The following is a 15,257-nucleotide window of genomic DNA, read 5'->3' on the forward strand; positions in this document are numbered from 1 at the left end:
GAGTGAGAGTACAGTGGCGCGATCTCGGATCACTGCAACCTCCGCCTCCCGGGTTCAAGTGATTCTCCTGCCTCAGCCTCCTGAGTAGCTGGGATTACAGGCGCGCACCACCACGCCTACTTTTTTTACTTTTAGTCGAGACTACAGGTATGCGCCACCACACCTAGCCAATTTTTTTTTTTTTTGTATTTGTAGCCAAGATAGGGTTTTGCCATGTTGGTTAGGCTGGTCTCAAAACTCCCGACTTCAAGTGATCCGCCCACCTCGGCCTCCCAAAGTGCTGGGATTACAGGCGTGAGCCACCGCACCCGGTGAGATAAGTGCAGAAATACTACTCACTTCTTTTGGTAAAGATATCTTCAAGGGCGCGTTTGGAATATCGCAATTTTCAGGATTAACTATGAATATGCAAGTTAAAACTCTTAAGGAGCTTTTAAATAACTGGACTGCAATATATGTGACTATAAAAACATGCTAGCAATTGTTTTTACAGTTTTCTAATCTTGGTCTAAACCTCCTATCACTGACTTTAGGTTAATTTAAGATTTTTCATATAATTTGTAAACCCAATATTGAGCATTACCAATTAGCAAAAATACACGTAGATACATAAAAAGGCAACTTTTTAGTCCTCACTGAAGGAATTTCATCAAGTCCACTGGATGTAAAGAAATGCAACTCATTGCATTTCTGAAGTGGAAGGCTGACTCTCAATTCATTTACTTAGCCCATACACAAGCAATGAAACAGCAAATTTTCATACATATATTCATCTGTGCCCATTTCAATGTTTTAAAGTTTTACAATTTAGTTTGAGGAGTAACTTGAAAATAAAAATAAACTGCTCATGAACATAATTCAAAAAAGCATATTAAAAGTAATAATTACAAATGTAAGCAAAAAATAGGAGGACTTTTTAAGTTTTCTTTTCAAATGATATTCATTTAAAGAGGCCTGCCCTAACTCCCTGACTAGGCAAGGTCCCCCAATACTTCCTTCTTAGCAACTGTCACAATTCTAATTTCCACGTTAAACAAATAATTTACACAAATAAATGTTTATCTCTCCCTACATTGTAAGTTACGAGAGCAGGCGCTGTTTCCACTTTACTCGAGTCCCCTGGGCACACCTGAGCTATTTGTTGAATGAAAGAAAAAAAGCTCTAAGAATTAACATGAATGTCTGGATTTTTTTTTTTTTAATGAAAGCAACACCATTACTGATTTTAAAAGTTATTTATTCAAAGTAGCTTTTAAAATACATTCCTGGCTTGGCCTTTTAGCCAAAAGTCTCAAGCAGTCTATTGAATCAGTGAGCTTTGGGAAAAGCAGGTAGTATTAGGACAGCATACAGTAGGCGCTAAATGAAGCGAATTGACTACTACCAGAAAATGGGTAAAATGAGATCTAACCTAGAGGAGACTGCCGACACCCAACTAAATATCATTATGCCCAGGATAGTGCTTCCACGGACTGTGGTGAGAGCACTGATTCCTCTCCCTCCTCTGCTTCCCAGGCCGTTTCAACAACCCAGAGCGTTAAGTTCAGAGAAACAGCTTGGGGACGGAAATGAGAGCCAATGCTTAAAACGGCGGGCACCAGACGGGCGTCTCTGGAGTTAAAGACGTCCCCCATTCCAACGTCCTTTTATTTTTCTCTATTTTCCAAGTGTCAACAGAAAGCCTCAACTGGGGTCATGAAATCAAAGAATGTCACCATAGTCAGGTTTTAAAATATCAGTTTATCAAGTTCGTGACACACTGAGTGCCCAAGTCCCCCGCAGAGTCCGGAGCTGGGGGGCTCCCGGGTCACCCCATCTGGATGGAAGAGAGGCTGCCCGGGAGGAGAACAGGCACTGGCTACCTAAGAAGGGGAGGCGGCGACGAGCCCCCGCAGAGGCGGGGTCCGAGTCCCCAGGCAGAGCCACCCACAGGCGGTCGAAGAACGCGGGCAGAGGCTCCGACATGGCCAGGAAAGCACGCCGCCGCCGCCCGTAGGTGCTCGGGCCTTGCCGAGACCGGGAAGAGGTGGCGCCGCCCGCTTTTCCCAGACCCAGGGGTGGCCCGACAGGCCTAACCCCGCTCCCCGCCCTGCTCGCCCGTCCCCTCCTCCGGCGACGCCCGACCCGCGGTTGGCCAGCCCGCCGCGCGCTCCGGGGCGAGGGCGGGAGGCGAGCGCGCGGGCCGCCGCGCACTCACCATTGTCAGCGCCGCCGCCGCGTCCACTCCACTCCTCTCCTCTTCCCTCAGGAGAACTCCCAGCCCCGGCTCCCTCCGCTCCGGCGCCCCGTCACGTGACCTCGGGCCGCCCGCCACACGTGACCACTCCCTTCCTCTCCCCCTCCACCCGCACCCGTCCCTCTCCCGGCCTCACGCCCCGCCCTGCTGGCCGCCCGACTGCGGGGAGAGGCCGCTTGGAGGCGGGGCCTTAGGCTCCACCTTTCGGGGGGCGGGGAGGGTCGGGAAAATGACGTCGAGTGGGCGGGGCCCGGGCAGACGCAGGTTCGCGGGCTCCTCCTTGCCCTGTCTTTGGTCAGCGGACTAGCTGTTCCGTGTCTTGCCTCTTTGCCACACCCAGTTCCTGTGAAAGTTTGAGCGGCTGGAAGGAAGGAGGAGAGGAAGGGTTCTTCTGGAGGCGCTCTCCTTGGCTGGGTCCCTGGGTTGCCAAGGCAGATGGGAGCCCCTGCTTCCTTAGGCCTGGTAAGAGATGTGCTCTCTTCGTCCAGGGCGAGGCGTTCTGCCCCCTTGCCGGAACACAGCCCCGCTCCGCCTCCATCTGAGTCTGGGTTTTCTTAACTTGGCTTTCTCGCCTCTGAAGAGAAGACCAATAGAAAAAATCCTAGGATACAACTTTCATTGCTTCCAAAGTCCCCAGATGGCCCCTGAGCGACCCACCCTGAGCCTGGAGGGCTCACAAACCCACCGTTCCGCCCAGCCGTTCTGAGAGGGCAAAGCTGTTCCCCCAAAAGTCCCACGGTGCAACTGAAGACTACGCTGGCCTGAACTGTGATCCTCCTCCCTAGTGTAAACCTGTAGGACCTCCAGATGAGGAAAGTACCGTGTGGGATTTGAAGGGCCACAGTGCACTCTATGCATAACCAAAGCAGAAGAAAAATCCATCACTGAACGCACTATAATTACCCCACCTTAACAAAATCAAGCTTGTGAGGCAAGGCCATAAAACAGGTCTCAAAAAAAATTTTTTTATACTTAATCCTCAGTGTGAGTCTCAAATTTGAGAGAATTGAAATCAGAGTATCATCTGTAACCGCAATAGAACTAAAACTAGAAATCAACCTAAAAAAGCCAGAAATTTCCGGAAATATTGGAAATCAAGCAACATAATTCCAAATCTCTAGGTCAAAGAAGAGATCAATGGAAATTTAAAAATAAGTTGAGGCCGAGCACGGAGGCTCACACTTGTCATCCCAACACTTTGGGAGGCCAAGGCAGGCGGATCACCTGAGGTCAGGCACGAGTATCTCTTGAACCCGGGAAGCGGAGGTTGCAGTGACCCGCGACAGAGTCACTGCACTCCAGCCTGAGCGACAGAGCAAGACTCTGTCTCAAAAATAAAAAATAATAAAAATAAAAATAATTTGAAATAAAAATAATACAACATATCAAATTTGTGGAATGCCCCTGACACTGTGTAAAAGGAAAATTCGTAGCTTTAAATGCACATATTTGGGCCAGGCGTGGTGGCTCAAGGCCTGTAATTCCAGCACTTTGGGAGGCCGAGGCGGGCGGATCACTTGAAGTCAGGAGCTTGAGACCAGCCTGGCCAACATGGCGAAACCCCGTCTCTACTAAAAATACAAAAATCAGCTGGGCATGGTGGTGCACGTCTGTAATCCCAGCTACTCGGTAGGCTGAGTCAGGAGGATCACTTAAACCTGGGAGGCGGAGTTTGCAGTGAGCCGAGATCCCGCTATCCGTCTCAAAAAATAAATAACTAGGCCGGGCGCGGTGGCTCACGCCTGTAATCCCAGCACTTTGGGAGGCCGAGGCGGGCGGATCACAAGGTCAGCAGATCGAGACCATGGTGAAACCCCGTCTCTACTAAAAATACAAAAAATTAGCCGGGCGCGGTGGCAGGTGCCTGTAGTCCCAGCTACTTGGGAGGCTGAGGCAGGAGAATGGCAGGAACCCGGGAGGCGGAGCTTGCAGTGAGCCGAGATCGCGCCACTGCACTCCAGCCAGGGGGACAGAGCAAGACTCCGTCTCAAAAAAAAAAAATAAATAAAAATAAAAATAAGAAATAACTATAGTAATACTGATATTGCTGTCTATTTGAACTGTGAAAATAAAACAGCAAAAACAATGCAAATTTTTAATTAATAAAAGTGAAAAATTGTTTTTTTTTGACTTAGAAGATTTGCCTGTCACCTTGAGAGCTACTCTGGTTCCTACCTACTCTTTTCTGGGACTTAAATATCAACATAGCAAAAGAATAGATGAAAATGTCACACAGGCAAATAAATGCTAGTGAAGCCAAGTATAAATAAGATGTGGCAAAGAAAGTCACGCTAGAGACCAATTTGTACTAATTATTTATTCTACTGATCAAAACCCAATAAATAATTGTGCTATCATAATAAATACAAGGAGTAACAGATTTGTTGAACTGGTTATTTATCTGTCTGCCTACCTATCAATCTATTCAGCAAGCCAGAATGTTAGAGTTAGATTGTGAGCAGTACAGTGTTTCACCAGCTGAGAACTGTGGCATCTCTATATTTGCCCTCTGCCAAAAAAAAAAAAAAAAAAGGTGGGAGGGTGTGAAGAAAATGTGACTAACTTATAGAGATTGACTTTCATCAACAAAAGTACCGAGTTTAAGTCAGAAAGTATTAGATGGTAAGATAATCTGAGCTTTTATCTATAAGAAACCAGTTAAGAGAAAAACAGTCATTTATTCAAATTCACAAAGACTAAAAATTCACATTAATAACTGTGAGAGTGTCAGGGAGCAACTGTTTGCAGAGTTCACTGGCAAAGTTAAGGGAAGAGAATAAAATACAAATACACAAAAGGGATAAAGAAAGAAAATACAATTTAGGCTGGGCGCAGTGGCTCACACCTGTAATCCCAACACATTGAGAGGCCGAGGTGGGTGGATCACTTGAGCCCAGGAGTTTGAGACCAGCCTGGGCAACATGGTGAGACCTCGTCTCTTACAAAAGCACAAAAATTAGCTGGGTGTGGTGGCATGTGCCTATTGTACAAGCTACTCAGGAGGCTGAGGTAGGAGGATAACTTGAGCCAGGGAGGCAGAGTTTGCAGTGAGCCGAGATTGCACCATGCACTCCAGCCTGAGCAACAGAACAAGACCATGTCTCAAAAAATAAATAACAAATTAATTTAATTTAAAAAGAAAATACAATTTAAAGCGTGCCAGTGAAGTATAGAAAAACTTTTTTCCTTTAATGTCCCAGAGCAGATAGAATAGATTTTGCTTAAAAACTTCAGCAAATGCAGCTGTAATCATGGTAAATATTCTTTTTTTAAAAAAATTACAATTATAAAAGCCATACTTTTTTTTCACAATATACAGGTTTTTTTCTTAAATGTACCAACACTTAATGTTTTATCTCACTATTCCTCTTTTCTTTTTAAATTGAGATATAATGGATATAATGTACATACAGTGACATATGTTAGTCTTAAGTGTGCAGGTTGATCAGTTTTGACAAATGCATACATTTAGATTGTGCATGGTGTCGCAGGGCACAGTGGCTCATGTCTATAATCTCAGCACTTTGGGAAGCCAATGCAGGAGGATTGCATGAGGCCAGGAGTTCGAGGCTGCAATGGTCGCGTCATTGCACTCCAGCCTGGATAATGGAGCAAGACCCTTGTCTCTATAAAAAATTTAAGAATTAGCCAGGTGGTGGGTCATGCCTGTAGTCACAGCCGCTCACGAGGCTGAAGCAGGAGAATTGCTTGAGTCCAGGAGTTCCAGGCTATAGTGAGCCACAATGGTGCCACTGCACTCCAGTTTGGGCTGCAGAGTTAGGCCCTGACTCTTAAAAAAAAAAAAAAAAAAAAAGCATATGTTTGTTTAACCCACACCTTCATCAAGATATAGATGACTGCCATCAACCCCAGAAAACTTTCTCACATCCTCTCTCAATCAATCCCATCTCCTAGATGCAACCACTGTTCTGATTTTTTTGATATTGGTTAGCTGGTGTTCTGTAGCGAAATAATAACGGAATTATACCACAACTGTTCTTTTGTGTCTTGTTTCATTCCCTAAGCAAAATGATTTTGATACTTGTTTATGTTGTTGTATGCATCAGCAGTTTGTTCCATTTCATTGCTTATTGTAGTATTCCATTGTGTGAAGAGCCCACAAAATACTTTTTTTCCTGTCAGTGGACATCTATTTTTCCCTTTTTTTCTATTGTGAATAAAGTGCTGCTATGTACACACCTTTTTTTGTGAACCTAACCAAAGTAGAATTGCTGGGTTAGCTAGGTGTATATTTAATTTTACAAAAAAATGCCACATCACTTTTAAACTGGTTGTGCCATTTTATCCTCCCATCACGAGTGTGTGAAATATTAATGTTTCTACATCCTTGCTAACATTTAGTGTTGTCAGTGTTTTTAACATTAGTCATTCTTATGAGTGTGTGGTTTTCTCACTGTGGTTTTAATTTGCTTTTCCCTGATGATTAATGATTCTGAACACTTTTTCATGTGCATATGGATCATTCATATATACCTCCCTTTGGGAAGTGCCTGTCAAGACTGCCAATTTTTAGTTAAGATGTTTATTTTCTCATTATTGAGTTATAGTTTATTAAATATTTTGAATATAAGTCCTGTATCAAATATAGTAATTGAAAATATTTTCTCCCACCCTGTGTGCTTATTTACTTTCCTAACAACGTCTGTTGATGACTTGAGAATTTGGACTTTTACATTTAGGTGTAAAATGAGATCCATCTCAAACTAAAATTTGCAAATAGTATGGGGTAAGATTTGAGAGCTTATTTGTGTCTACATGGTTCCAGCACCATTTGTTGCAAACACTTTCCTTTCCATCTTAAATTATCTTTGATGTTGGCGCGGTGGCTCACGTCTGTAATCCCAGCACTTTGGGAAGCTGAGGCAGGTGGGTTACCTGAGGTGAGGAGTTTGAGACCAGCCTGGCCAGTATGGTGCAACCCTGTCTCTACTAAAAACAAAAATTAGCTGGGCGTGGTGGCGCATGCCTGTAATCCCAGCTACTTGGGAGTCTGAGGCAGAAGAATCATTTGAGCCCAGGAGGCAGAGGTTACAGCGAGCCAAGATCGGGCCATTGTACTCCAGCTTGGGCAACAGAGTAAGACTCTGTCTCAAAAAAAAAAAAAAAAAAAAAAAAAAAATATATATATATATATATATATATATATCTCTATATCTTTGGTGTTTTTGTCAAAAATCTATTGACTGTATAATTGTGAGCGTATTTGTGAAATTTCTAGTCTTTTCCACTGATCTGTTTGTCTATCTTTATGCAATACTACACTGTCTTCAATACAATAGCTTTATAGTAAATCTTGAAGTAAAGTGCTGTAATTATTCCAACTTGTTATTTTTCAAGAACGCATTGGCTATTCTAAATTCTTGTATTCCAACATACATTTATAAGTTGTTAATCCGATTCTCCAAAAACAAAATCTGCTGATTGGAAATGAGTTGAACCTACACCTCAATTTGGGGAAAATTGGCATCTTAACAATATTGGGCCTTGCAATCCATGAATATGGTGTATTTCTCTATTTTTCTAAATAGGTAGAGAAAATAGCTTTAATTTCTTTCGGCAATGTTTTGTAGTTTTCAGTACCTTTTACATCTTTTGATAAATTTTTTTCTAAGCATCTATTTTTGGACACTATTGTAAATGGTATTAAACTTTTTTTTATTTTCTGGCCAGGTGTGGTGGCTCACACCTGTAATCCCAGCACTTTGGGAGGCCAAGGCAGGATTGCCTGACCCCAGGAGTTCAAGACCAGCCTGGGCAACATGGCAAGACCCCATCTCTATACCAAATTTAAAATTTTATTTAAATAAATTATTTTCTAATTGTTCATTGCTTGTGCAAGTGTTTGTGTGTGACTTTTCTACAATAACTTGATATCTTGAAACCTTGCTAAATTTCTCTGATAATTTCTTCCCATCTTTTCCTCTCCTCTTTCATCCTGAGTCTTCTATTAGTCACATACTGGACTTCCTGAACTGAATATGTCATTTTCTTATCTCTTCTTTTCTATTTTCCATCTAGTTGTCTCTTTGTTCTCCTTTCTAAATAATTTCTCCAATATGGTTTTTTTTAAATGACTGTATTATAGTAGCCAACTTCTAAGATATTCCCCAATGATCCTTGCCTTCCAGTATTTACACTCCTTTGTAGTCCCTTCTCAAATGCTGTCAACGCTGGTCTGTGTGACCAACAGAATAAGGTGGAAGTGATGTGCGTGACTTTCATGGCTGCTTCTGACTTGCTCTCTCTTGGGTCACTCACTTTGAGAGAAGTCCAATGGAGAGGTCCACATAGTGAGAAATTGAGGTTGCCTGGAAATAGCCAGAACTAACTTGCCAGCCATGTGAGTGAGCCATCTTGGAAGCTGATCCTCTTGCTCTCGTTAACTCTTCAGATGACTGCGGCCTCACCTGACAAATTGACTGCAATTTCATGAAAATCTCCTTGACAGAACCACCAGGGTAATCCTCTCTCAAATTTCTGATCCAAAGAAATGAGTATCTTCCAACCTCAGGCTACTTCTCTCTCCACACAGAGTGGATGGCCAGGAGCACCACCCAACGCTCCTGCCCACTGGGAGGACTTCCCCTCAAAGCTGCTTTTCAAGTCCACTCCTGAGTGGCACTATAGTGTAGCTGACATCCACTTTTGGCTTGCTCCCATATACCAGACCAATCCATGTGTGAACCAAACTGGAGTTTATTCCTACCCTGGCAGTTGGTCATTAGGAAGCCCTCATACAGCCATAGATGTGAGTCCAGGAATAAATGTTGGTACATCAGTGGCAATGACATGGGGGTCTGGTCAGTGACCACTGTGATTTTCTGTGAGAAGTCCAGCCAGTTCAGGTCTCTTTAGATGGTACTATGACAGAGAGGGAGAGTTAAAATAATCCTGGGAATAGGCTGTAAATGTATACTGTTGTCTGTTCCAAGAGAATGTAAACTGTTTCTGATCCTCTTTTTTTTTTTTTTTCTTTTGACAGGGTCTGGCTCTGTTGCCCAGGCTGGAGTGCAGTGGCGCAATCTCAGGTCCCTGCAACCTCTACCTCCCAGGCTCAAGCCAGCCTCCCACCTCAGCTGCCTGAGTAGCTGGGACTACAGGCGCATGCCACTACAACTGGCTAATTTTTGTATTTTTTGTGGAGACAGAGTTTCACCATGTTACCTAGGTTGGTCTTGAACTCTTGAGCTCAAGCCATCCATCCACCTCGGCCTCCCAATGCTAGGATTACAGGCATGAATCACTGTGCCTGGCCTCTGACCCTCTTTTTAAAAATGGAGAGATGAGGTCTCACTATATTTCCCAGGCTGGTCTCGAACTCCTGGGCTCAAGTGATTCTCCCACCTCAGCCTCCTAAAGTGCTAGAAGTATAGGCATGAGCCACTGTGCCCAGCCTTATCCTCTTTTTTTAGTAGTGATATAAAAGAAAGCGTTTGTCAAATAAATGACTATTAGGTATCTAAAGCTATGTAACTCTGCTCTAGCAAAAGTGTTCCACCTGGAGACGCTGCTGTAATAGAGCTACTACAGATGCACCTCAACTTACAGTGGGGTTACATCCCAATAAACCCATCATAAATTGAACATATTTATTTATTTATTTATTTATTTTTGAGACTGAGTCTCTGTCACCGAGGCTGGAGTGCAGTGGCACAATCTCGGCTCACTGCAACCTCCGCCTCCTGGGTTCAAGTGATTCTCCTGTCTCAGCCTCCAGAGTAGCTGGGATTACGGGTGTGCACCACCACGCCCAGCTAGTTTTCCTATTTTTATTAGAGACAAGGTTTCATGTTGTCCAGGCTGGTCTCGAACTCCTGACCTCAGGTGATTCACCCGCCTTGGCCTCCCAAAGTGCTGGGATTACAGGCATGAGCCACCACACCCGGCTGAAAATATCTTAAGTGAAAAACACATTAAATACACCTAACGTATCAAATATCATAGGTTAGCCTAGCCTACTTTAAGTATGCTCAGAACTCTTACATTAACTTACACTTGTTGAAAATAATCTAATACAAAGCCTATTTTATAATAAATATCTCTATTTATTATGAATGTCCTATTTTAATGTCTCATGTAATGTATTTAATGCTGAAAGCAAAAAACCATATTCGCTACTGCTGCCCAGCACCACCAGAGAGCATCACACTATGTATCACCAACCTGGAAAATGTCAAAATTCAAAAATTGAAATTTAGTTTCTACTGAATGTGTATCACTTTCACACTATCATAAAGTCAAAGAATCATGAAATCAAATCATTGTAAGTTGGGGGCTCTCTGTACTCAGTTGAATTTGTGATAGTCCACTGGCACTCTCCATTTGCTTTTTGTGAGGCCCAGACTGGTGAATTAAATGGAGGTGCATTGGGGACCAGCATTTCTGCGTTCTTTGTTTTTGGTTTTGTTTTGTTTTTGTTTTTTTGTGACAGAGTCTCACTCTGTCGCCCAGGCTGGAGTGCAGTGGCTCGATCTCGGGTCACTGCAACCTCCATCCCTCGGGTTCAAGCGATTCTCCTGCCTCAGCATCCTGGCTAGGATTACAGGAACCTGCCACAGCGCCTGGCTAATTTTTGTATTTTTAGTAGAGACAGGGTTTCACCATCCTGACCAGGCTGGTGTTGAACTCCTGACCTCGTAATCCACCTGCCTCGGCCTCCCAAAGTGCTGGGATTACAGGCGTGAGCCACCATGCCTGGCCGCATTTTTTGTTTTTAAAGGTGCTACTAATCACTGACATGCCCCTTAGGATGAAATACGGTTTTTGATTTATTGGTAGATGGTGGGAGGGGTGGCTTCAGAAGTTTCCACTTGGCCTTTTCCATCACAATAGCTTCTATCACACAGATCGAGAAACCAGTGTGGAGGTTGTACTAAATACCAAGTAAGTCCATTCTAATGATACATTCAGATACTGGGGAAATGGCCACTGTGAGCCAGACCTGGGTGACGATTCCACCTTGTGCCCCCACTAAAAAGGAGGCCTGGTGATGTCTTGGGTGATGCTTTGGGTCTGTGTTTCAAAATCAACTCAGATCCTGTGACTGACTGTTCCTGAAATGTTTGAATATCCCACTTTTCCCCAATATATGGTACCTGAGAAAATGCCCATAGATCCCTTTGACTCAGCATTAGGGGAATCATCACTACATACACTTGCTACAGTCTCACGGGGTTCATTTTCCAGAGGAACTAGTTTCTGTCTTAGCCAGTGGGCTCCAGGTCTGAAATCTGACTCAGGTAAGAAAACTGGTTAAAGCTATCGTGTTTTTTTGTTTTTTGGTTTTTTGTGTGTTTTTTTTTTTTGAGACAGAGTCTCACTCCGTTGCCCAGGCTGGAGTGCAATGGCGTGATCTCGGCTCACTGCACCTCCACCTCCTGGGTTCAAGCGATTCTCCTGCCTCAGCCTCCTGAGTAGCTGCGATTACAGGCACGCACCACAACACCTGGTGTGGTGTCTACTAAAAATACAAAAATTACAGGCATGAATCACTGTGCCTGGCCTCTGATCCTCTTTTTAAAAATGGAGAGATGAGGTCTCACTATATTTCCCAGGCTGGTCTCGAACTCCTGGGCTCAAGTGATTCTCCCACCTCAGCCTCCTAAAGTGCTAGAAGTATAGGCATGAGCCTATAATTTTTGTATTTTTAGTAGACACAGGGTTTCACCATGTTGGTCAGGCTGGTCTTGAACTCCTAATCTTGTGATTGGCCCACCTCGGCCTCCCAAAGTGCTGGGACTACAGGCATGAGCCACCGTGCCCAGCCACCATAGTGCTTTTTTATTGAGGCAATTGCCCTATGCCTCCTGACCATCTTGATCTTTCTGGTTGAATAATGTGGTGGTTAATTTTAGGTGTCAACTTCACTGGATTAAGGGATACCTAGATAGCAGGTAAAGCATTATTTCTGAGTGTATTTGTGAAGTTATTTCCTCAGGAGATTAGCGTGTGAGTTGGTAGACCAAGTGGGGAAGATCTGCCACATCCCTGCATCCCTGGTCCAAGGCCTTTGGACTTGGACTGAGCTATGCTACCAGCTTCCTTGGTTCTCCAGCTTGCAGATGGCCTCCACCATCACATGAACCAATTGCCCTAATAAATCTTCTCTCATATGTCTACATATATGTCCTAGTGGTTCTGTCTCTCTGGCAAACCCTGCTTAATACAATAGATTGAGCAATACTTTTGCTGGCTGTGCAACTACATTGCCTCTAGAGATGCCATCTCCTAACTCAGTGCCCATCAGGCTCCCCTGGATACATCTCCGACCTTGTTGCTCATTAAGATAACTGCACCTCTTGGCTTCTTGGCTGGGTGCGGTGCTCACGCCTGTAATCCTAGCACTTTGGGAGTCCAAGGCGGGCAAATTGCCTGAGCTCAGGAGTTCGAGACCAGCCTGGGCAACATGGTGAAACCCTGTCTCTACTAAAACACACACACAAAAAATTAGCCAGGTGTGGCAGCGTGCGCCTGTAGTCCCAGCTACTTAGGAGGTTGAGGCAGGAGAATTGCTTGAACCCGGGAGGCGGAGGTTGCAGTGAGCTGAGATCGTGCCACTGCACTCCAGCCTGGGCAACAGAGTAAGACTCCATTTCCAAAAAAAAAAAAGCAACTGCACCTCTTGGCTTCTGATGGTTGAGTACTACCACCTGGCCTCTATTATTTTGGTACCCATTATTCCCACTGCTATTAATAAGCCCAGTTATGTGACAACATCAGCCCTGCCCGTCAGAGGAAAGCCACTGCAGATGGCTCAGAGGTGCTGATTGCTCTCACCAGGCTATTCTTTATTGCTTTGGCCTTCCTGCAAAACAGTCATCTGGTGGGTTTGCAAGGCTTATATAGTCAGTTGATTCTATCATGTGCATTTCCTTAATCCTATTGACCCCTTTTTCCACTCTCGGGCAAGACAATTCTAGTATTTCCACTTCACTTAAGCGTGGGCTGTCACTTTCTCCAAGTGTCTAAGAGCCATTTTAGCAGAGTCTCAACATCTTCTCCCAGGGTTCTTGCCCAGGCATTAAAACCTGTATCCCAGGAGGGTACACTCACATTGCCAAACACTCCCTTATCCAACTTTGTGTTCTATCGCCATCCCTGGATCAAGAACTTCTAGAGTTAAGTCTTATAGACACCCTCTCAGCTTTTAAGGTCCACATTAGCTACATTCTATAGAACTTTCAGAGTATTTTACCTTTCCTCCTGAGCAAGCCCAACACTTCCCTGTTGGTTTATACTGACTTCACTTTGATATTTATCTGCTGTCTAGGAAGGGAGGTGGGGACAGATCTTGAAGGAGGGTGCGTGTTATCTTTAAGGGTAGAGACCTCTTGATTGTCTTCAACAGGAAAGCATTAGTTTTTTTGTTTTTTGATTGTTGGTTTTTTTGGTTTTTTGGGGGGGGACAGAGTCTCACTCTGTCGCCCAGGCTGGAGTGCAGTGGTGTGATCTCGGCTCATTGCAAATTCCACCTCCCAGGTTCAAGTGATTCTCATACCTCAGTCTCCCGAGTAGGATTACAGATGCTCGCCACCACAATCAGCTAATTTTTATATTTTTAGTAGAGACAGGGTTTCACTATGTTGGCCAGGCTGATCTTGAACTCCTGACCTCAAGTGATCTGCCCGCCTCAGCCTCCCAAAGTGCTGGGATTACAAGCATAAGCCACCACACCTGGCCAGCATTAGTCCTTAAAGCACGGGACTCTTAAATTCAGAGGTTCAAAGGAATCTGAGGATTTAAAACCTGAATGTATCAGCCCAGATGTCTCCATCTCTCAGGGTCCCATTTTTCCCCGGTAAGGACTCTGAGCTTGCATAACACATTGGGCTAAGCTGACAATTTAATATTCTTGGAATTCTGCAATTTTTTTTTTTGAGATGGAGTCTCCCTCTGTCGCCCAGGCTGGATTGCAGTGATCTTGGCTCACTGCAACCTCCCAGGTTTGAACCGTCCAGGTTCAAGCAATTCTCCTGCTTCAGCCTCCCAAGTAGCTGGCATTATAGATGCCTGCCACCACGCCCAGCTAATTTTTGTATTTTTAGTAGAGACAGTGTTTCGCCATGTTGGCCAGGCTGATCTCAAACTCCTGACCTCAGGTAATCCACCCGCCTCAGCCCCCGCAAAGCGTTGGGATTGCAGGCGTGAGCCATCGCGCCCAGCCATCTGCTATTCTCATAAGTCCTGGGCCTGGTCCTCAGCCTTTTGAGTCCTTCTATTACAGAAGAGAGTTTCTTAATATGCTGCCAAGGAGGCACAATGATTTTCACATTTAGCCTTTAATTAATCATCCTTAGCCTTTCATTGTCTTTTTCAAAAGCACTAATTAAGTACAGCAATAGCCAACCAATACCATTGTCTTTATTATTACTACTTGCCAACATTTCTCAGACTCCTAGTACATTATACCCTGGTGCACTCCCTTCCACTGGTACACCATCTTGGTTCATCACCAGTGAAAATTTTAACAATTGCACTGCTATCTTGTGCCTGTGCTCATCTACGGCCAAGGATGGAGTCCTTATTGCCAGCCAGGCAGCAGGCAATCTAGCTCCAAAATCCCATCTCAGCATCCATTTCCTATCCCTCCTGGCACAACCTGTCACAAGTTGTGTTCTCCAAGAAGCAAATTCTGAGATGGAAACCAGCAGAAAATTTCTAAGGGAGCACTCTCAGGATAGACACCTATGAGTGGAATGGAAGGAAGTAAAACTGAGTAAAGAAGAAATTGAGCTACAAAGTAGTCCCAGCACAACCTGAGCTGACCCTGTGGGGAGTTTTGAATCTGTATGACCCTTCTGAGTTCAGGCCTTGATATACCCACGTCAGCCAGTCACTGGATGCAGGCTGCCCTGCAAACAGCATGACCTTGGGCAAGGTGGCTCTCGCCAGCAGAGATTAATTTGAGTAAGTATTCAGTTCTGAAGCTGGGATCTGGACAGTGTAGCACAGAATCCATGACGGCAATGCAAGGAGGCTTTTCAGAACTAAGGGGAACAGA

At 44.4% G+C, this 15,257-nt stretch overlaps 1 protein-coding gene across 1 annotated transcript in view; it reads right to left on the reverse strand.

Annotated features, from left to right (window-relative positions):
- The window catches only part of VPS26A (VPS26, retromer complex component A), a 49,155-nt gene extending 46,203 nt beyond the window's left edge, over window positions 1–2,952 (reverse strand). The window contains exons 1-2 of the mRNA XM_025397839.1: window positions 2,922–2,952; window positions 2,198–2,810 (exon numbers count right to left, since the gene is read on the reverse strand). Coding sequence (XP_025253624.1) covers window positions 2,198–2,200 — 3 coding nt within the window. The 5' untranslated portion in view covers window positions 2,201–2,810; window positions 2,922–2,952. The remainder of the gene's footprint in view (window positions 1–2,197; window positions 2,811–2,921) is intronic.
- Between the last annotated feature and the right edge of the window lie 12,305 nt (window positions 2,953–15,257).

Source organism: Theropithecus gelada, chromosome 9 (genome assembly GCF_003255815.1).
Source record: "Theropithecus gelada isolate Dixy chromosome 9, Tgel_1.0, whole genome shotgun sequence".
Taxonomy (NCBI): domain Eukaryota; kingdom Metazoa; phylum Chordata; class Mammalia; order Primates; family Cercopithecidae; genus Theropithecus; species Theropithecus gelada.